General features: G+C 45.1%; 5 protein-coding genes across 5 annotated transcripts; 3 read left to right on the top strand and 2 right to left on the bottom strand.

Moving 5' to 3' along the window:
• Positions 1-5173: 5173 nt before the first annotated feature.
• V1508DRAFT_442570 (OPT oligopeptide transporter protein-domain-containing protein) lies at positions 5174-8119 on the top strand (the record flags this gene model as incomplete). Its single annotated transcript, XM_066942341.1, has 3 exons — positions 5174-5218; positions 5287-5309; positions 5362-8119. 3 exons carry the CDS (start codon positions 5174-5176, stop codon positions 7964-7966), a joined length of 2673 nt encoding a protein of 890 aa, XP_066792505.1. The 3' UTR covers positions 7967-8119.
• Positions 8120-8698: 579 nt separating this feature from the next.
• V1508DRAFT_44241 (uncharacterized protein) lies at positions 8699-9485 on the top strand. Its single transcript, XM_066942333.1, has 2 exons — positions 8699-8881; positions 8935-9485. The coding sequence occupies exons 1-2, from the start codon at positions 8827-8829 to the stop codon at positions 9108-9110; spliced, it is 231 nt and encodes a 76-aa protein (XP_066792504.1). The 5' UTR covers positions 8699-8826; the 3' UTR covers positions 9111-9485.
• A 526-nt stretch (positions 9486-10011) lies between these two features.
• V1508DRAFT_427602 (uncharacterized protein) lies at positions 10012-11338 on the top strand. The gene is made up of 2 exons (XM_066941698.1): positions 10012-10191; positions 10247-11338. The coding sequence occupies exons 1-2, from the start codon at positions 10119-10121 to the stop codon at positions 11098-11100; spliced, it is 927 nt and encodes a 308-aa protein (XP_066792503.1). The 5' UTR covers positions 10012-10118; the 3' UTR covers positions 11101-11338.
• A 3387-nt stretch (positions 11339-14725) lies between these two features.
• On the bottom strand, positions 14726-16769 carry V1508DRAFT_458412 (glycoside hydrolase superfamily). Its single transcript, XM_066942720.1, has 6 exons — positions 16338-16769; positions 16159-16288; positions 15828-16112; positions 15695-15743; positions 15308-15649; positions 14726-15260 (listed from the first exon to the last, which is right to left on the bottom strand). The coding sequence occupies exons 1-6, from the start codon at positions 16680-16682 to the stop codon at positions 14759-14761; spliced, it is 1653 nt and encodes a 550-aa protein (XP_066792502.1). The 5' UTR covers positions 16683-16769; the 3' UTR covers positions 14726-14758.
• A 2231-nt stretch (positions 16770-19000) lies between these two features.
• Positions 19001-21004, bottom strand: V1508DRAFT_458411 (uncharacterized protein; the record flags this gene model as incomplete). Its single annotated transcript, XM_066942719.1, has 3 exons — positions 19001-20270; positions 20322-20907; positions 20947-21004. The coding sequence occupies 3 exons, from the start codon at positions 21002-21004 to the stop codon at positions 19115-19117; spliced, it is 1800 nt and encodes a 599-aa protein (XP_066792501.1). The 3' UTR covers positions 19001-19114.
• Between the last annotated feature and the right edge of the window lie 423 nt (positions 21005-21427).

The following is a 21427-nucleotide window of genomic DNA, read 5'->3' as shown; positions in this document are numbered from 1 at the left end:
GATAGTGATTTCGATATCCAAATAGGTTAGCGTTAAAATGTCACGAAAAAGTAGAGTTGGCTCTAATCGAAGAATCCAAGTAGCGACTAAGAGCCGCACTTCATGTGGCGGTATTGTATCTTAAGTAACCGAGATATTTTGTATATGTAACCCTGAAACCCTGAACCCTTAATTGTAGATAAAAGAGAGGATCTTGCATTAAGCTTCTGCATAGTAGAACTCTCAAGGGGGATACGGAGTTTAGGTTTGAGAAGAAATTGAAAATAGATTTTCTATTGTGTTAAATTTTAAAGCGGATTGACGAATTTGGCGGATGGGGGATACGGACAAGGATATGGAAAATTTTGGCCGATATCCATATCCCGCAACAGGGCCTGGGTATAAGAAGAGGCCGTTCCAGATTTGGTAATATATTCTAAATACTCTATCTTTACTATCCGCCGTCGAGATTAGTAGTTGATGCTGGCACGATGTGGTGTCCCTAATTTGCAAAGGGGCTTGTGCCTGAAAAGATGTTACGATGAATCTAGTAGTTCCCCTAACCCGATTTTCCAGTCACACGCTGCTTGACCTTGAGATAGCGAGGCAGATAGCGCAACGTTTCTGAGTTCAGGAGCCATAATCGTAAAGGCTCAAGATAAAGTTACACCCCCCTAAACTCGGCATAACCTCCTCAATTCATGGTGACTCTAATCCCAACACGATATTGATTGGTAGAGCACAGTGGAAGTAAGCTCGATTAGAACTTTTAATGAAAGGGTTGCTAGATCTCCGTAGACTGAGTTCTAAAACTAATCACATATCCAAGGTACTTATGACCTCTATATATATGCACCGTACGATAGTCTGAATTGCGTATCCGCAATAAGAAGCTCAATATGGGTAAAATCCCTCAGACTATTCTTCTTTTGTGTAGGATCAGTACATATGACTTACGTATTGTGTCAGCAATCTCGTACGAGATTGCTCATGTGTCTTACGACAACCGTTAATGAAGTAATGTGAGCAGGATTGTAAACCTTGGGTACGGGCTATTATCCTAACAACGATAATGGCCTTTGACTGTACCTGAGACGCGTGTGCATAAGCTGTATTTAGCTTCGGTGGCTGAGCTCATGAGACCACTTCCACATTCCGCTCTCTTATGATGACATGTCACCTGTCATCATCAACTCTCATGACGTTGTCCTTCTCTTTTTAGTATTACTCCATGTACCTTAGCATGAACTTTATAGTTTACACATTTTAGCTAGCTATCCATGAAGACACAGTTGTCATTTCAACACTCCCCCACAACTATATGCTTCTCGACTGTGTATAATGTGCTACTTATGCAAGGCTTTTGATAGAGTCAACCTTTCCCGGCATTATGCCGATTCGAAGCAATTTTCTGAGGTATTCGAACGCTGGACGTGGCAGAGGCTTTGTCAACAAGTCTGCTGCCATATCTTTCGTCGGACAATATTCAATCTTCAACTCGTGGTTTGTGACGAGATCGCGAGTGAAGTGATATGAAATGTCGATATGTTTAACCCGTTCGTGATGAACCGGATTATTAACCATCGCTATGCAGCTTTGGTTATCTTCGAAACTTTCCGTAGCCTCAGTCTGTAAGTAATGCAGCTCCCCCAGAAACTTTCGCAGATATATTCCCTCCTGAGCTGCATTGCTGAGAGCGACATATTCTGCTTCTGCCGTAGAGCGAGAAACAGACTTTTGTCGAGTAGACTTCCAGCTGACAAGCCCAGTAGGGAGTAGAAACGCGTAGCCAAGCCTAGAACGCCCGGTATCCAAGCAGCCGGCCCAATCAGAGTCACTATAACCATACAAAGGAAGATGGCACACTTTGAGAGTAGTATCGCGGCGGTAAAGCAAGCCATGATTTGGAGTATAACGTAAATATCTGAAGATCCGTTTAACTGTAACCCAGTGCACCCAACCAGGATTATGCGTATAACGGGCTGACAATGCCAACGGCCGTGGAAATATCCGGTCGGGTATGAGTAGCTGCATAATTAAGGCTGCCAACAGCATTACCATACGGAATCTTCTTCATTAACTCAAGCTCACTCTCTTCAGTGGGACACTGATCCAGGCTAAGCATAACTTTTGGATCAAGGGGAGTGCTAACTGGTGACGAATTTGCCATGCCATATCGATTCAGCATATCTTCTATGTATTGTCGCTGAGAAAGAATTAGTGTACCAGCGGATCTATCATAATTGACTTCGATTCCTAGATAGTAGGTATATTGACCCATATCAGTCATGTCAAATCGTCTGCGAAGCTTTGATTTAACTTGTTCCAGTCTGTGCGCTCTGTCTGCCATAACGATAAAATCGTCAACATAAACTAGCAGGATAACCAAACCATCAGAAGATGACTGGTTTATAAACACGCACCAATCAGAGTTCAAACGGGTAAACCCTTCATCTGAGAGAGCACTGGTGAGTTTGTCATTCCAGCAGCGAGGTGCTTGCTTGGGACCGTAGAGACTTCGACGAAGAAGACAAACGCATCCCTCCTGTTCTTCAAAGCCAGGTGGTTGCTTCATATAAATGATTTCAGATAACTCGCCATTGAGAAAGGCGGTTTTCACATATTGAACATCCAACCACTGCTGTCTTCGTCACTCTCTAATTTCAACATGGATAAGTTGCTGAACCTACCAGGATTCAAAACGTCATATACTGCTTCATTTAACATCGGATATGTCGAATACCATTCGCAAATATGACACATTCACATCAAGGAATGGAATGGTGCCCCGCGGTACCGCAGTAGTGACGGTCACAACTTGATAGTTGCTGTCGAAGTTTGGCTTAGATGGCCCCGCGCGTAGGGCCTAGGGCATGTTGTGTTCCTGGTGGGCTTACAAACCTCTCCCGACCTGAATCATCCTTGCGTTCGATTCCGACTTAATCAACCCTCCGACAAAATGCGTACTTAGTTCTCCCAATAATCGCGTCGACGGGGTCCTGAGCCACAATCTTCGTGACTGACTTCTTGATCGATGGTCCTGACTTCCAGATCGATCGACCTGAGCTGGAGTAACTGTGGAAATGTGCAGAACACTCTAGCCTACGATCGTAGATTGTAATATATTCTAGCAATATGTAAGCATGACGCAATTGGGTATGGAATGACTAGAAGATTCCAGAAGGAAATGACTCAATTATATATAGAGGTCATAGGAACCTTCAGTCATGTATATGTCGTTCGCTATTGTATGCTCCAATATAATCAATATACAACAGTACCCCACGCATCCCCCGTTGGATGCTCGGCGCGTGCTTTAGTACTCCGCTGTCAATATTCATGGTAAGGACTGGCTCTGGTTTGTCTTCAGGCCATCGGTCTTCTACGTCAAATATATTCTTCGGTCCTTTGAGAAGCCTGACCACCAGCTTTCATAGGATCGGCAGGCTGACTACCTCGATACCACGATCTCTGACCTTCATTCCTATTGGGTATAATGACCTGGACCTGGAGACTGACGTGTTTCGCGCTGGTCATGTTTACCTTATACCTCCAGTAGATACTATCCTCCAAAACATATGGCCCAGTATCCTCGAGAGAGGCAGGTAGAGATTGGTCAAGTGATTGATAGGCAGCTGAAGAAGTATGGCTATCAAGCTCGCACACCAAGCTGTATTTGACTGGCTCACACTGTGGAATGCGACGTGGCGGGAAAGTCGGCACCTGCCACTCCTGTATGATATGCTTGGATTGACCAAACTGGAGCAAATGCTGATGGCACTATTTAGTTTCGTTGTGGAGACTTTGTGCTTGGAAACTTACTAGCCGACGCTAATTACATTCACTATCACTACTGCCTGATTTACCCTGAACTAAATAAAGCATAGATAATGACATTTTACCAACTGGCAAAGGTTCAAGGTTCTTTTGCGATTGGGTATAAATGATCTCCCAACGTTACCCGAAAAAAGTGTCAGCTTTTTCTAATAATCCACATGTAGAAATCTGTACATGATCTGCCAATATTAATGAATTACCACCCAATGGCCCATATTCAGGGCTGTGATCGCTAGATTATATTTTCAGGATATTAACGATTGGTGTGTAAGGACAATAATATTCTCAACGCGCTCCTTATCTCTTCACCTGAGATCTACTGGCATGAGCTGCCCATAGTTGCACCGCAACTTTGCGCCAAGGTTATTTGTAGTCCGCAGTTTCTCTTAGTGCGTCTGGGTCCCACTTGCTGCTAGACTAGTTGTCCGATGCCAAGACATTGCACGTCAGCAGAGCATAATTCATTAGAGTGCTCTCGTTGCCTGATAAGTCTCCAAATTGATTGGATGAGCACAAGACCCCTACGTCTTATGTCTGATGCACGTATTAAGTAGCAATAGGTAAATATGCATTGATGTGAACCTGCAACCTGGGCGCCCTCCACTCTGGAACTTTTCATCTGATTGCCAAGAGTCACATGACGGCCATGGTGCACGCAGCTATGAGAGAAGCTGCAAATTGGTACAACCACCACCGCACAATACACAATATCTCTTCATAGTACTGCTTTAACTGATTTCGAATTAATATATTTCAAAATCTTCATTTCTTCACTTATGATATTTTCATCAATTTTGGGAGCCTGAGCTTCAAGTGGACACTCTAGCTGCTCTATTCGACGGAGAAAGCCTGACGTCTCAGGTTAAGGGAATGGTTTCAAGTGCACGCGCCAAGGTGCAGCCCAAGTAGAGCAACGCTACGATCGCACTCTAAATTTGACACCAGATATTGAGAGGCCAGTGCACTGAACTTTCTGCTTTAGCTTATCCGGGCTTTGCAGGGTCTCGGCATATATGCATGGCGATGGCGGTACACTTCTACGTTTATCTATAGTTAGATAATATTTCGTGGCACGCAATGTGGGGAGATAAGGTCAACGACGCAATTATGTCCTTATATTGACTTACCATTTCCTTGGTATCGCTTACATGTACCTTGGTACGACGGCACAAAGACAAAAGTACTCAAAGATAAGAGTCTATGAGGCAGAAAGTCTTCAGTGACAGAAGCAACTGAGTTTATCGCATGCATGTCGGTAGAACAAGATAGCGAAGATAACGAGCATCTGAAACATCAAGACTTTCGTGACCTCTTATAATGGAGCAATTCGTAACCCTGAGAGAGTGAAAGTATTTTAATGGCCTGGCAGGCTGGTCAGTTCACGGCCTCCTATGGACTCAAGGTACACGGCATCAACAACCAATAAGAGTGGTTAATATAAATCACTTCAATTCGTTAAGCCCTTCATAGGACATATTCCCAGCCAATCCAATGTGAGTTACAATGTAAATTGTCTGACATATAATCATTAATAAGTTTGCCTAGAAATATGAAAGACGAACTCCCTGAATATGTATCAGGACAGGTTCCTGATCCCAATGACACTGATTCATCAAATGGAGTTTCAAAGGAAAAGACGGGCCTTGTTAGTGTCGAGGAAGTCGCTGATATTCCCAATCTCCGGGAGAAAGCCATGGAGCGACTTAAAAGCGGCATGAAGAAAGATCTGGAGGATCTTTTGGATATTGGCTCCGGAACGGATTATTTGTTTGATATGATGAGCACATTGAGCGTCAACGAAGCTCTGCATGTACTCGAAGAGGCAGCTGACTATCATTCGGACGACCCCAATTTCCCGTCAGAGACTCTTCGTACTATAGAGATTATGTTGAAAGGAGAAGACGCATATGGCACAGATCACGAATCGTACATTCTTGATGTTCTGTTGGAGGCAACCTTGATTAAATTTCATTCACCATACCCGGAGGTGCGGGCAATTTGCGATCCGACAGATGACCCAACTCTGCCTGTGGAAACTATTCGCGCCTATTTCCTGGGTATTGTTTGGGTGGCAATTGGTTCGTTTATCAATGAACTTTTTAGTTTCCGTCAACCGTCGCTCAAGCTTCGGTCGACAGCTCTCCAAATTTTGCTTTATCCATGTGGAAAGCTATTGGAGAAAATTTTGCCCGACAAAGGTATAACCTTGTTTGGAGTGCGACACTCGCTCAACCCAGGACCCTGGAACTTCAAGGAACAGATGCTTGCAACTCTTATGGTTAATGTGGGATCTGGTTCTACGAACTTCATGAGTTATGTCCTCACAATGAAGCTGAAATTGTTCTTCAATCAGACATGGGTGACTTTTGGCTTCATGTTTTTATTAAACTTTTCCACACAGTTTATGGGATTTGGTCTTGCCGGCATATTGAGAAGATGGGTGGTCTATCCAAGCAAGGCTGTCTGGCCTTCTCTTTTGCCAACTCTTATGCTCAATCGCACATTATTGCTGCCGGAAACTGGGCGCAGTATTCACGGATGGACAATCACCAAATATAAGTTCTTTTTCATTTGTCTTGGTGCAAGTCTGCTGTACTTTTTGATTCCAGGATATACATTCACAGCGCTAAGCACATTCAACTGGATGACATGGATTGCACCTCACCACAAAGTTCTGGCTATTGTGACAGGTTCTAGCTTGGGGCTTGGGTTCAATCCTTGGACGACGTGGGATTGGGCCGTTATGAACTATTCCAATCCACTTGCAGTACCTTTTTTCTCAGCATGTAACAGGTACATTGGCATGTTATTCGCTGGTCTTCTCATGATCGCTCTTTATTGGAAAAATTATAAATGGACGGGGTATATTCCTATTAATTCGAATGCGACCTGGAACAACAAAGGATCTGCATTCAATGCGTCTCAGATTGTCAACAATAAGCTTGAGCTTGATCCGGAGAAGTATAAATCCTACTCACCTCCGTTTATTTCCTTGGGTTATTTAGTATTCTATGGGTCAGAATTCACTCTGTTTACCTTGTCGTTTATCTATATCTGCATCACAGAGTGGTCACAGATTAAGGTGTCAGTGAAAGGCTTTTGGAAGAGCATAAAGGATCGCAAAACTTCCAACTACGAGATGCAGAATGATCCTATATCTAAATTGATGGCTAAGTATCCAGAAGTCCCCGATTGGTGGTATCTGGGTGTCCTCTTGCTATCTCTAGCCTTCGGTATCATTGCTGTGCAGTGTTGGCCAACCGGAACTCCGTCATGGTCTATTATCGTTATTATCATTGTATGTGTTGTGCTAGTTATTCCTAGCGCAGTCATCTACTCGGTTACCGGATATCAGCTAGGATTTAATGATATTGGAATTATTCTCGCCGGATATATGGTTCCAGGGCATGCCATCGCGAACATGATATGCCGTGTCTATGGATGGAATGTTGATGCTGAGGCAGAAAGTTTCATAGGCGATCAGAAACTTGGTCACTACGCCAAAATTCCGCCACGGGCAATGTTCAGATGTCAGATGCTGGCAACGTTGATCCAGACATTTTCTACAATAGGAGCCTTGGACGTGCTTATGAAGTCAATTCCGGATTTGTGCAGTCCAACACAACCAGACAAGTTTGTTTGTACATTTCCTCGTTCCTTGTATACTGCAACATTAGTGTGGGGCGTTGTCGGCCCGAATAGGGTGTTCAACACTCTTTATCCGATGCTGAAATGGGCCTTTCTTATTGGTGTGATCGCAGCCGTCCCGTGCTACTATGCGAGAAAATATTTTTACAGGTATTTGAAGCATTTCAACCCTATTCTCTTTCTATCGGGTATGACTCGTTTTGAGAGTTCATACAATCTGTCTTACTACACACCTGGAATCGAGCTCTCGTTCATTTTCATGTACTATATCCGACGCAGATATCTGGCATGGTGGACAAAGTATAACTATGTTCTTACATCTGCACTTGCTGCTGGCGTCGCTTTTGGCGGTATCCTCATATTCGCCTCGCTGCAGGCAACTAAGACTAGTTTCAAGTGGTGGGGAAACACAGTTTCCAGTGCTGGAATTGATGGTGCCAGAACTGCCGCACTATATACTGTTCCTGCAGGTTCGCATTTTGGACCTAGTGTGTGGGAATAGAAAAGAATTGACATGTCATTTGTTGTGGTTGTGTATATTTTGAGAACAGGCATTATGGATCGAAATTTTGCGTGTAGTATAATTGTCGTGGCGTAGTAGTTTCAAGCACAGTTCAATTCAAAAACGCCGCATAGGCTTCTCTATAAATTCGACGTGCTTAATTAAGTCGTTTACGTTGGAGAGTTTCCATATAATTTCCGCTACAATCGAGTGCGTTAATTTCCCTGAATTCTACTTCAGCAGCAGAAGAGAAGCCGGTGCCACTGAGCTGATCCGATGCCTAATTCTACCGTTCTTCTGAGTGGTTCAACCGGGGAGTTTCCTAAAGCCTGATCGCGAAGGGCAAAGCAATGCGCTGGCTCTTGTAAGCTAACGGATTACTCAGTGAATGCCAGTGGGCAGTTTTACACTTTGCTGGAAGCTCTTAACCCAGGTCGCTTGTAATAATCAGTATTAGTCCACGCATAATCAGCATCTACCTACATCCAGTCCATATCATCAGCAGAGGAGAATGCATAAGATGGGTCCTATCAAGCATCATTTTGCCACATCCATTGGCCACGTGGCTCGCCCGAGAGATGTTAACTTTAAGGCATTCCGTTGAATCCCCGTCACTGCCACGTGCAAGACCGGAATTGTGGCAGCTTCCTTGTTAGTAGGTGTTCATTCACCTGTGGGTGCTGCCACAAAAATGCCATTCAGCTGCACTTGTACGCGAGGGAAGTTGCTTGGGATGGATCTAACTTATACCTATATTCCATCTATAAAACCCATCTGGCTTGTCACGCTCGGCTCAGGACAATCTGGCCCACATATCAGACTCACGCTTTAGCTTCTACAACTGTCAACTAACAGCCAAAATGTCTTACACAGTTTGTGGAAAAGAGTTCCGATCTCGTTCAGGCGGCTTGATGGGTGAGCAGATTGCTTTCAAACCTCTTGTGAGTTATTGACTCAGTCTACCGTAGACTTGACTGCGCGCTCGACCTCATGTCCGTATGATGAGGCGGTAAAGGTCAAGAAGGCTACTCTCGAAAAAATATTCTGGAATGGTGGGGATTTCTACGGACCGCGCGGACTCACTCCAGCTCTTAGTTATTTCACCAAGTATCCTGAGGACAGAAATAAAGTGTCCTCATCATGAACGGTCAGTCTTCAACCTCTGGGTCCCGATAATAGTCCCGAATGAATTCGAAAGATCTCAAAGCGTTAGATGACTTCATTGATATTTACGAGCCTGCTCGGAGATTGAGACAACTGTGAAGGTGCTGGCCGAGTATGTGACAGACGGGAAGATCGGCGGCATTGGTCTCAGCGAGTGAGGCGCAACCACGATTCGTTACCGCACGCAGGCACCCAATATCAAAGGTGGAGGTAGAACAGTCTTTATTTCAACCCAAGCTCTGTGTTACTACTATGCTCCGTGCATGATACCCAGCCTGTTTTGCAGCACAAATACATGATATTAATGCTCCCCATCCCGTTGAAGAATGCCATTCAAAGTTATCAAAAACTTAAGGTTGCTCAACTCCTAAATCCAACTGCCTTGCATGACTTCGTTTATACATCGTCAATAGGTAAATCCTTGTTCTTTCGCAGTAAAAAGTTGTAGGACGTAGTGTGAATTTAAATTATTTACATAAAATCCAATTTGTAATTATTGTGGGTGCTACACGCACCAGTATATGCTTATATGCGTCGTTCGTTGAATAGAAAGTACAACCGGAGGATTCTCTGTAATTAAGACAATAACTTCCTTAAGCCTTAAGCTGATTTGTTTCCTTATAAAACTTCAGGCTAATGTTAGAAAACCTATTTCAATAAAACGACAACATCGCATCCCGGGGTTCTAAGTAAAATTGAAACTTATTAAAACAGATGGAATGATATCGGATGGCTGGACAGAACATTGCTCAGTCACGAATCACGGCTCGGAGACTAATTGTTTCAATCCAAGATCGTTGTCGTAGCTGACACATGTAAGTCGGCTTTAGAATTAGGTACCCCGCCTTGTTTGTGAACTAATTCCTTACCCTACTCCGCATATAAATCCCATCCTTCTTACCCCGAAGTCCTGCAATACTTAGCGTAAGAATAAGTTACTTTGTGTACTCCTCAAACCCTCTGGTATATCGCCCCTGATTCCTTCAACATGGGAGGTAAAAACTTCAATCCCGACGAGGATATTCCTGATCTTTCTGGAAAAATCATTTTCATTACAGGAGGTTCCTGCTCTCTATCATTGAACTATTTCTCAAACATCCTAACATCAACATACAGGAACTGCCGGTCTTGGCAAAGAATCAGTCATTGCTCTCGCAAAGCACCATCCAGAGCATATATACTTTAGCGGGCGGGATTCTAAGAGAGCTGCTGCGGTTATCAGTGGCTGCAAGGCCGCAGTGCCAAACATAAATCTCACCTTCATCGAATGCGACCTTGCATCTCTTGCTTCTGTGGAGAACGCCGCTAAGCAATTCACTTCGAAATCTCAACGCATCGACATTCTCATGTGCAATGCTGGCGTCATGGCTTTACCTCCCGGATTGACTCAAGATGGATACGAAGTGCAGTTCGGTACGAATCATATGGGTCACGCTTTATTAGTTAAGCTGCTCCTTCCCACTCTACTTCAAACCGCAGAAATGCCCGACTCTGATGTGCGAATTATATTTCTGACCTCAACTGCATTTCGCACTCACCCCAGAGGCGGTGTGGTGTTCAAAGACCTTCGTACCACACAGGACTCCGGGGTTGCCGGACAATGGCTTCGTTACGGACAAAGCAAAATCGCAAACATCCTCTACGCCGCCGAGCTGGCACGCCGATACCCGAACATCACTACTGTGTCTATACACCCCGGGATTATTGCAACAGGTCTGGTGGGAAACCTTTCACTCCTGAATAAGTGTGTGGTCTATGTGGCAAATCTAGGTAGAGTGAAGTCTGAGGTGGCGGATGGTACACGGAATCAGCTTTGGGCGGCTACGGAGGAAAAGGGTAAGATCGTCAATGGGGCATACTATGAACCTGTTGCAATATTGGGGAAACTGGACAAAGAATCGAAGAGCGATATGCTGGCAAAAGAGTTATGGGAGTGGACGCAGAAAGAGCTGGATGCATATCAGGCTTGAAATTCATAGGACGGGGTTCATTCATGTTATGGCCATGAGATCGATCCTACCTATTTACAAATTTCACTGAGCTAGGCGAATACACTCATTTCGGGCTGTTTAGTTCAACAAAACCTACGTGAGGTGTTGACCTGTCTGTCCTATGCCTTTTGACAGGGAATATAATCATCTTGTTCCGTTGCCATTGGGAGCGAGTCTAGACCTACCACTTATCCCCAATATAGGAAGTATATCGAGTAATATCACTTAAAATGTAGATTGTATTGCGCTCATCCTAATTACAAACTCTATACTCCCAAGCCAAGGTCGCGCAACTTCCTAGCGACGAAACAGTCCCAGCTACGAATGTTTCCTACAGATCGATCCTGAGACAATTATCCCTACTTTGGTGACAGTTAAGTAATTGCTCCAGGGGCACTAGCTTTCATTCATTGAACAACCCAGAGGGACTTGAGCTTGCGACCTCGACCGGACAACCTCCGTGATGCAATATGTCAGATGTCTGGAAATTCGTTCCCCACTTTGCATCAACTTACCATATATGGTCTGCGAAGCAATGAAACCTTGCTGATTATTTGCCGAGATCTGATGCCCAAAGGCAAATAATCGCGTGGACTTGGTGCTCTCGTATTAAACTTAAACTGATAGGTGGCCGAGGGACTGGTCGATGATTGCTAAACCATTAGCCTCTTATCTCGCTTAAATTCACTGACAATCATTGTTGGCGATCACGGCATTGTGACGGAACTCTCCACTGCGCAATTCATTGCCCAGGACATCGCGAGCAAAATGCTCGTTTGCAAGGGCGAATTCATTCCGGCTTGTTCACACAAAATCAAAGTGGCAATTAGCATTGTATGTGAATTATGTTAAGGAACTTATCGATGTATATAAAATAAGGCGTAGCGATCGACTTTGTATTCTTAGGAAGTCGCTTTCTATATTTAATATGGGTGCGCTTGGCATGTCCAGAATACGTGCGTGGCATATGAACAGCCGCTGCTTCAAAATACTTCATGCAGGATAATACGTTTCTCAATGGCTAGGATGGCGGAGTAATAACTCTCGCGTCATTGAAGCTCACGCAGGACAAATCTTCGGAGTAGTTATCGTCCTCCAGCTTTCTGATGTCGCACCGCAGAGTTCTTTATGAACGGCTCTGCAGGAGATATCCGCAATCAAGGAACATTCGACTCTGATGCGCATAGTGAGACACAGGACTTATAAAAAACTTCTCATTGAATTTTGTTATACAAAGACGTATCACGTAATGCTTGAACTCATTGTGCATCCTGCAGTATTATATTTACGCGCAGAGCATGTAGTAATGTATTCAGACGTGGTGTCTCAATCCTACCTGGTCAGCCAACAACCAGATTGAGCGTGTGTGCGTAGTTATGCAATAGAATGATGAAGGATATTAGCATAGCATTACGCTCCTGATCATCAGGACCAATAAGTTATTGCGTCCTGTCGGGCACGAGAAATACTTTCCGATTACTGTCGTGCCATTTCAGATGAGATAAATTCTGGAGACATTTGATCCGATTTCTATATTGCAACGACTGCGGCCACTAGTAAAAACTGACCATGCGTCGCCATAGTTTCCACCAACACTTCCAAGAGAGAGTCCGTACGTGTGTGACATGGTTAGTCCACGAATTTATCAGAAAAATACATAGAAGTATAGCTTGTTGACCTCTATAGGCCTTGGGACAGCCAGGGCGAGACATCCCCCTAGAGTGGCCGACCTGCGATGAATGCCCGACCTACTTCTTACTAAGCGCGCGGAATCTTCTTCCCAGTAGTCAAGCAAAGACGGCGAGAAACAGGTACGTATTATATCAGAAGACATCTTGAGTTGAAGTCAAAGTACTCCCGAAGATTTGACTATCGCCGGGCAAAGACAGAGGATCCCGAGATTGCTAAATGGTTTGATTTCGTATTACTATTCAGGATGTATGTGATTGCTGACGACGATATCTACAACTTTGACGAAACGGGCTTCCAAATTGGTGTTATCAGAACAGCAGGGATTGTAACCTCTGCCGACACAGAGGGGAAGGCTTTTAGAGGCAGCCAGGGAATCGTGAGTGGTTCACTGTTGTCGAAGCGGTCAATTCCTTTGGATGGGTGTACGACCGATGGTTATCTCTCAAGCATGGAGTTCCAAACACCTTGGTTTAGCGATGCTACACAGGATTTCTCAGTAGGTGTGAGCAATAACGGTTGGATTACGAACGAACTTGGCCTACAGTGGCTTCCAGAAGTCTTGGACAAGTGCACACGGGCTCGCTCAAACTGAATATATCGGTTACAATTTTTGGACAGGCATGGAGGCCATTTTACATCAGAATTACAGTATTGTACAGGGAACCTCATTATTCTGCGATATATGCCGGCTCGTTCGTCGCATCTACTTCAACTGCTCGATGTGGTTGTTTTGCGCCTCTAAAGCGAGCGAATGGTCGCCAAGTTCAATAGAGTCTGAGGGCTGGTACAAATCACATCGACAAAGTTTTTGTTGTTGGTTTAGTTAATTTCTTTGCTTTGTGGTCCCCGTGGCATATAGGGCCCGGTTTGATTTGTTTTATCATATAAAATATTTTTAAAACAAAAGATATACAGAGTTCTTCTACGTGGGCTTTTGGTTCTGCAATTTCCTCACAGTACAGCTGTAGATCTAGGTTAATAATCGACTCACGTACATCGTGGTACACAGTAACAATATTTGTGTGTTACCTGAAGACAAATCATGTATTTACATTTAAACGGACTCTCGGTTACCCAAGTACTAAATAACGCGAGCTGATTCAAACCGATATATCGGGCATACCAAAGCAAAAGTTTCGAAATCACGTGAGTCATATCGTGGATTGTACGGCTACGGACACGGATAAAGCCAATAATCCTGGATATGGATACGGATAAGGAAAAATTAGCCTGGATATTATCCGTGCCGATCCCTAATTTTACTGTCTTCCTAGTGTAATGCCTTATCTCGTTCTACTTCAAAGATGTCGGCCTAAGTGCTTGTGCTGGTCCATACATCAAGCCATAAGCCTATTGTCGTATCAAAACTGTCAGTCAGATGGCGGGATTCAAACGGAGATCAAAATGCCTTGGTGTGTTAATATGATAATGCTGAACAAGGATGGGAACATTATGCCTTTGTGAAAGATAATGAGTATGCTTACCACTTTGCAAGCCAACAAGGAATTGGGTATTCATGGAATGTCAAGAAGGTTGCACAAGGCAAAGTCTCAAGTATATATAGAGGTCATAGGAACCTGTGGTTTGTATGAGTGTTTGCCGTTGTGTCTTCAATATAATCAAATACTTCAACAATATTCCACAATCGTCGATCGTAGGCTAGAGCATTCTACACAACTCCGCATAAACTATTTGGGGGACTTCGGTACTGAGGTTGGATAACTGCCGCAATGTACGCACTGATAAACAACAAAATAGTGTGTCAGACGACGAACGAGCACGAATATATATGGCTTATTATCTGAATGTTTGCGATTGACATTACAAGCGCAGATGTTAGCTGTATCCCAAGTTTCAATTGTTTAAAGTTTCAAGAGGACTACGATAAAGTAGCATGCAGATGAGTTTGTCTACCGATTTATTCTCTATCTAGAGAGCATATAAGCTAATCAAGCAAATACACGATAGCCTCAAAAGGACGAATGTTAATATCTGATTTCAACATCTGGACATCTCCATAATTTGACAACAAAACCTTCCCTGGCTTCGTATAGTCCGCTGGCACAGTCCACAAGGACTCTTTCTCGCTAAATGACACGATCACAAGCACAAGCCTATCTTCATAACGCCGGGAATATGCCAAAATCTGCTCATCTGCGGGGTCTACCAAGGTGAAAGATCCATAGACGAAGATGTCCTTATAATCACGTCGCAAATCAAAAATCGATCGCCAGTAGGAGTACACGCTGAAGGGATCTTCAATCTGCGATGCCGCGTTCCACTCCTTGTAGTCATCGATAACGTCCATCCACGGTTGCACGGTACTGAAACCTGCAAAGGGAGTGCTATCCCACTGCATTGGTGTGCGTGAGTTGTCACGACATTTCTTCTGGAGATCGGCCATGACTACTTGGAGAATTTCCTCAGAAGCTCCCGATTCTAGAACTCTAGGCAACTAAGCGACGGGTTTATTATACTCACGAGTGAGACTTACTCATTGTAAAAATTGATTGATTCTAAATCCTTAAGTCTGTCGAGACCCCATGTCTTCGGCATATTAGCCATTCCCAGTTCCTGCCCTTCATAAACAAACACTGTTCCACTTTGCAGTCCAAGGAAAGTAGCAAGCATTTTCGCAGCGTACATTCGAAACTCTGGCATATCCGATGCAAACCGCGATACCGATCGTCCTTGGTCGTGGTTCTCAAGATAAAGCGCATTCCATCCGTGATGCTCGTACATATACGTTTCCCATTTGTTCACAATTCGCTTAAGCTCACTAAGCTTCCACTTGTGTGGGAAATACTTGCCAACTGGCGAGTGATCTATAGTAACTCTTATGGAATTAGCCGGGACCACCAAAATATGTCAATCGACTTACATCTCAAACTGGAATATCATATTTAGCTCTTCTCGATCCTCAGCAACGACTTTAATCACCTCGTTGGGATCGTTAAACGCCCCCATCTCGCCGACACTAAACGCATCCTATTCTCTCAAAATTTTTCCCATACCACGAAGATATTCATGAAGCCGGGGTCCGTTGGCATAGTGAATAGTCGCATCCTGAAATTTAGCGGACGGAATAGTCACAGGCGCGTCGGGAAAGTCGAGGTTTTTGCTAATAAAGTTGATCGCGTCCAGCCGGAACCCGTCCACGCCGCGGTCGAGCCAGAAGCGGATGATATCATGCACTTCGGTGCGGACTTTTGGATTTTCCCAGTTGAGGTCAGGTTGTTCTTTGGCAAAAAGATGGAGGTAGTATTCGTTGCTCTTTTTGTCGTACTCCCATGCACTGCCTGTAGACGATTAATAATTGTTCATGAAAACTGAGGGCGGACATACCACCAAAATGCGAAACCCAGTTGTTAGGAGGAAGGCGTTCTCCATTAGGGCCAGTTTTGGGTTTCTTCCAAATGTAGAAGTTGCGGTACGGGCTCTCCTCCGACGAAATCGCAGATTTGAACCACTCGTGCTATGGACTGTCAGCGGTCAAAACCAGGATTTAAACCCTTTCGATTTACCTGATCAGAAGTGTGATTCACCACCAAATCCATCACAAACCTTAGCCCACGCTTATGTAGCCCGCTGATAAGCTCATGAATGTCACTCAGAGTACCGTATTTCTCATAGATATCTCGGTAGTCCGATATGTCATATCCCATATCGACCTGTGGTGACTTGTAGCACGGGCAAAGCCAGACGACGTCAATACCGATGTTCTTGATGTAATCAAGCTTTGAAATAATCCCTGGAATGTCGCCGACGCCATCGCCGTTCGAGTCCTTGAATGATGCCGGATAGATCTGGTAGACATTTGACTCCTTCCACCAAGCGCGCTTGGGGGACAAAAAATTTTCAGCTACCATTTAGGGTGTCAGGATAAGGTACAAGAGGAGGATATACAGGAGCGCTGGGCGATAGTTGGCAACGTCCTTTATCTAACATGTTTGCACTGAGGAGGAGACTGGACGGGGAGGACTAGGCCCTGACCGTGCGGCGCAGAATATGGTACGGAACTACTTCGGCGAAACTCTGCGCCTGGGGATTCCCAATCAGCGAATCAAAGTTCGAGACTCTCTTCAGTTGAGTTGGTCCGCGTCGATTAAAATCTCCGCACTCTCCTGTAATGTGCCGTACTTGTGTGCATCACTATCTTGTGTTCTTTGCGGAGTAGCTACCATAGTCGAGCGATGGCAAAGGTAGTCGCTTCGGTGTCACGGCCGTTGCGGGGTCAGCTCTCTGCCTGATCGGCCGAAGTGAAGCCGTTCGGACTCTTGACTTCGCCAGCATTAGAGCAACGACAGGAAGGCAGACAATTTGTTTGCTTTCATGCACTATAAATTTTAATCAAAACTCCCTACATCCGTACCAATTTCATCACGAGGTGTAAGCCTGGGTTTCATCATTAACGAACACGGATACTGTTGTGTCACTCCCAAAACTAGCTATAGAGTAATTTTCTTAAGTCTATATCAAATGACACTAGCTCACATACCTCAATTCTAGTCTTCCTCAGAGACGCTTTACATGATAGCAGCACGATCTGGCTGCTCGCAAAGTTCCCTGAATCTCTACAATTTCCGTTTCTGATCCGCTCAGATGTTAACGTTCATTCCCGGCAGCGGTGGCAGACCGTACACTCCAGTTGTTTGAACCCCACAAATTAATTTTCAGGCAATGGCCTTAACTCGGCAAGAGAGTTGATGCATCTACAGAGCTAGTTCCGTAGTAGTTACCGTACACCAACAGTCACGAGGATCCGCAGCAAATTTTATCGATGAAAAAGCGATATGTGCTACAATTGATTATGTCAAGCTATGTCACACAGAGCGTTGCACCAACTCGACTTTGGCGAGGGACGGGAAAAGAAATCGTCGCATAACGCATGGCGCCGTTGGACAGCACATGCGCTCACACTCTTAGCAGAAATTGAGACCTAAATCAGCGAGCTACTCACTGATTAAAATGCCACCATCACGTACAAGGTTCTCCCTACCCCGGTAATCATCCGACAGTCTCACATACTCTCGCGCAATGGGAGCCACACGCAATATGCGGCAATTGGCGATTGAGCAATCAGAATGAAAAAGAGACTGGTACAACATTCTCCATCAGTGTGGACTCATGTAGTTGTTGGGATAGCGTCGTCCATTAGTATCTGCGTTCTCGCAATTTGCACGCTTTGCCCAAGTGCTGACGCTGACGCCGCCCGCAGTAGTAAGATCGAACATGTATACCAAACTCAAGTTTCGCGTATTCTCGCTCGAACGAAGAAGCAGGGATGTGCTCGCCACTAATGAATAATTTCGACGCCTGCTATTCGAATCAGAATTCCAGTTGCGAATATAGAATGTAGACGTTACCGACGTTGGTAAGCCTTTCTCAGTTGGAAATTGCCGAAGCTCAGCGGCCCCTCCGAGAAAGTGAGTTCAGTAATTTATTTGGACATATCATTTTATTCCCGCGTTGACCTGAACTGTCTCTATATTACTCGGCGAGAACGAGGAGAACGACGAGGCAAGTGTCAGTGTTGAAGAATTCTCTGCTAGGGCTGTCTCTCGTGGTTGACAGTCTGATCCATTCGATTGCAATCTGGATGAGACAGATACTTCCACAACCTAACCGAACCATATATTTCAGTGATCACAACTTCTATGTACTGTTCCGGTCGCTTCTGTTTATCAGAGCAATACACGAGCACTCCAAGGAGACTACTGGATGGCTTGAAGCCCTGTCAGCGGGGGGCACAGACACAAAATGTACCTCTATTTGCCTAGCTTAGCCTTTCGAGACGAGTACCTACTGCAGGGTGGTACAACCGCGCTGTTCTTGTTGTAAAGAAAAATCTCTAGACTCGGAGAATTACAAATGGCTATATCTTACATGGGCACTCTGCTGCTTGGATGCTGTGAGAGGTAAAGCTAGGAAGACCATAAGAGCGTGAGAAGAAGGAATAAACTTGTAATCCCACCTAACAGAGAGAGAATGTCAGAGCATCGGGATATGACACCCTGATCGCTGTAACGCACCGCCTCCTAGAAATCAACCCCAAATGGTTGCATGTTTAAGTCAGTTAGGATGCTTTAAAGCAATAAAGGAGGTCCAACCGGCTACATGTAGAGAGCAAAGACTCAAACCAGTTCGGATTTCCAAGATAAGAACATAACTAATTGAAATTTTTATATTCCGTCTCGCTATTTGAAATATCATAGATAGACAAAATAACATCACATTTAACTCCTCTACAAGTCCGGGCAAAACAAATTACTAATATGTTAACGCTCCCATTGCTGCTGAATCATTCCTTCTCAACGTTCTCAACCATAACAGCTGCGGATTTAGGGGTATCCAGCTCTGAAGTCACGCCGTTGAACGGATCGACAGCAGTAGTTCTAAACTTTCTCGCACTAATCTTCCGCTCAAACAAAACGTCAAGTTCACTGTACGCCAATCCCTTCGGTTCTGGGAGTCTGAAAAAAGTCCATACAATGAATACTGCATTGATTCCGGCCCAGAAGAACGCGGTCTTGGCTTTCCAGTTCCATGCAGTGGGATTGAGCATGTATGGTGTAATGATATTATTCACGATACCGCCGATATTGTAGACATTTCGGGCAATGACGATCGATTTGGAACGGAGTCTGGTGGCCGGAATTTCTGCAACAAGAGAGTAGCAAACTGGCCCGACCGTGCAGTCGTATACAAGGGTGAATATGAGAAGCATAGAGCCAATTCCCCAGCTACCACTCTTACTGGCGGATGGCGTAACAGAGATGCAGCCGATAATGAGGAGTAGGCAAAGCATGATACCCATGCCTGTGAGATAGAGGGTGCGACGGCCACAGTAGGTCATAGCAATCCACGAGAACATGGTTCCAAACGCTCCGAGGCCATACTGAATGAGCGTAAAGTTGAATGACTGAGTAGTGGGTAGGCCGGCCTGCTCATAGAAATACGTCGAGTATCCCATAAGTGCTGAACCGCAAAAAGCCTGCATGAGCCAAACAACAGATACGATCTCGGTCCTTCTCAAATCGGTGTGTTTTAGACAGTCTAAATATGATGTTCCCTCAGAAACCTTTTTCTCCATCTCATTGGTGTGGATCATCATGGCCACTTTTTGCTCGGTGTTGAAATTTATGTTGGCCTGCTTGGTGGTGAGGCGATCAATTGCTTTCCCAGCATCTTCTATTCTACCGCGACGAACAAGCCACCAGGGCGACTCTGGTGCAAAAAAAACACCAGTAATTATAGGAATGGGCCAGAACCACTGAATCGCGTAACAAATCCTGTAAGCCCACTCGGTTTTGACGGACAGCATGCCTCGGAGGATACCCGACGCGATAACCTGACCAATGACCCAGCACAAGTTCACGTAAGTGGTGAGATATCCTCGAAGCGCAATAGGACACACCTCAGCCGCATAAGCCGTAGTGATGGTCTGGAAAACTCCCCTACTCGGGTCAGCCTATAGTAATGGCAAAATTTAAGAACTGAATACTGACCATGGTAACCCGCAGAGGATGTAGCCTGCCTGTAATGTCTGGATATTGGGAGCGAAGAACTGAATGAAGATGAAGGCGACGATAAGCACGAGTGCACTGATCATAGTCTTGCGGTAACCAAATTTCTCTGAGGCGTAACCGGCAAAGAATAAACCAAAGATCTCGCCGACCTGAGCACCATTAGACAGTCCTGCTTGCCAAGGTGCGGAAATCTCATAGGTGCCATCGGCTTGGAGTGCACCAAATTTCTTGACAAAGGCCGGAAATGCGTAGAACGATCCCAGAAGGGCAGTATCGTACCCTTCCATGACGATTGCCAGAGAAAGCAGGATTGACCATCCGACAGCTTTTGGATAGATCTTAAATGCCTGCCGCGGCGTCATCTGGTGCTCGAATGATGTTGCGTCTTTTGCCTCGACTAGTAAGTCCTCATTGAGGCCTTGAGTGACGGTAGGAATGAGGACTGGTGGCTCAGCGCCAGCCTCGGCAGCATTGATGTCGGTCTTGAAGTGCATTGTGCTAGAGCAAGAGTAGCTAGAATTACAATTTGGCGAAACACAGAGTCTGAGGGCGAAGGAAGTCGAAACTATATATCATACGCTCGGGTCTAGTTAATCTCTTCCACTGCACATTGGAGTCAGGTGCAGGCCAAATCTGATAGGGTCCCCAGCGCTACCCCGCATTTTGATCTGCGGGCGCCACTTGTCTGTGTTCGCACGGCGGCGCAGTACACGATACCTCGGAGCGTACACCATGACAAAAAAGTAATCTAGCGGCCATGACAGCTAAGATTGTGAGTGTGTCTGTGCACTTTCAATGATGAAAATGTGGATGAAAGACCCCGTGGGGAAGGCGTGACCTGCCAGATCCGTGGTAAGCCCGCTGTAGTCCCGCGCGGAGGCGGTCAGGAACGCGAAGTAGACCCGAGACCCCGCTCCCCAGAACGCTTGACGATTTTCCACCGGATCGGCAACTAAGAGGTTTCTGCTCATCACTTGGAAATTTAAAGTTTGGAGTTTGAACCCAAATTAATCTTAGCCGTCTTTCCCAGTGGCGATCGTATCCTTGGGCTTGACGAGTACTGCTTGCCAGTCAGAGCCTCAGTG

Source organism: Lipomyces doorenjongii, assembly GCF_038497915.1.
Source record: "Lipomyces doorenjongii strain NRRL Y-27504 unplaced genomic scaffold V1508scaffold_125, whole genome shotgun sequence".
Taxonomy (NCBI): domain Eukaryota; kingdom Fungi; phylum Ascomycota; class Lipomycetes; order Lipomycetales; family Lipomycetaceae; genus Lipomyces; species Lipomyces doorenjongii.
Note: the sequence above shows the minus strand (reverse complement) of the source record. Positions and strands in the feature narration are given on the sequence as shown.

Coding starts and splice junctions, on each gene's coding strand:
- V1508DRAFT_44241 (XM_066942333.1), top strand. CDS start 8,827: ATGTCTTACACAGTTTGTGGAAAAGAGTTCCGATCTCGTTCAGGCGGC. Junction 8,882..8,934: donor TCGTTCAGGCGGCTTGATGG/GTGAGCAGATTG, acceptor AGTCTACCGTAG/ACTTGACTGCGCGCTCGACC.
- V1508DRAFT_427602 (XM_066941698.1), top strand. CDS start 10,119: ATGGGAGGTAAAAACTTCAATCCCGACGAGGATATTCCTGATCTTTCT. Junction 10,192..10,246: donor AATCATTTTCATTACAGGAG/GTTCCTGCTCTC, acceptor ATCAACATACAG/GAACTGCCGGTCTTGGCAAA.
- V1508DRAFT_458412 (XM_066942720.1), bottom strand. CDS start 16,682: ATGGTAGCTGAAAATTTTTTGTCCCCCAAGCGCGCTTGGTGGAAGGAG. Junction 16,289..16,337: donor TGAATCACACTTCTGATCAG/GTAAATCGAAAG, acceptor GACAGTCCATAG/CACGAGTGGTTCAAATCTGC. Junction 15,650..15,694: donor ATGATATTCCAGTTTGAGAT/GTAAGTCGATTG, acceptor TAATTCCATAAG/AGTTACTATAGATCACTCGC.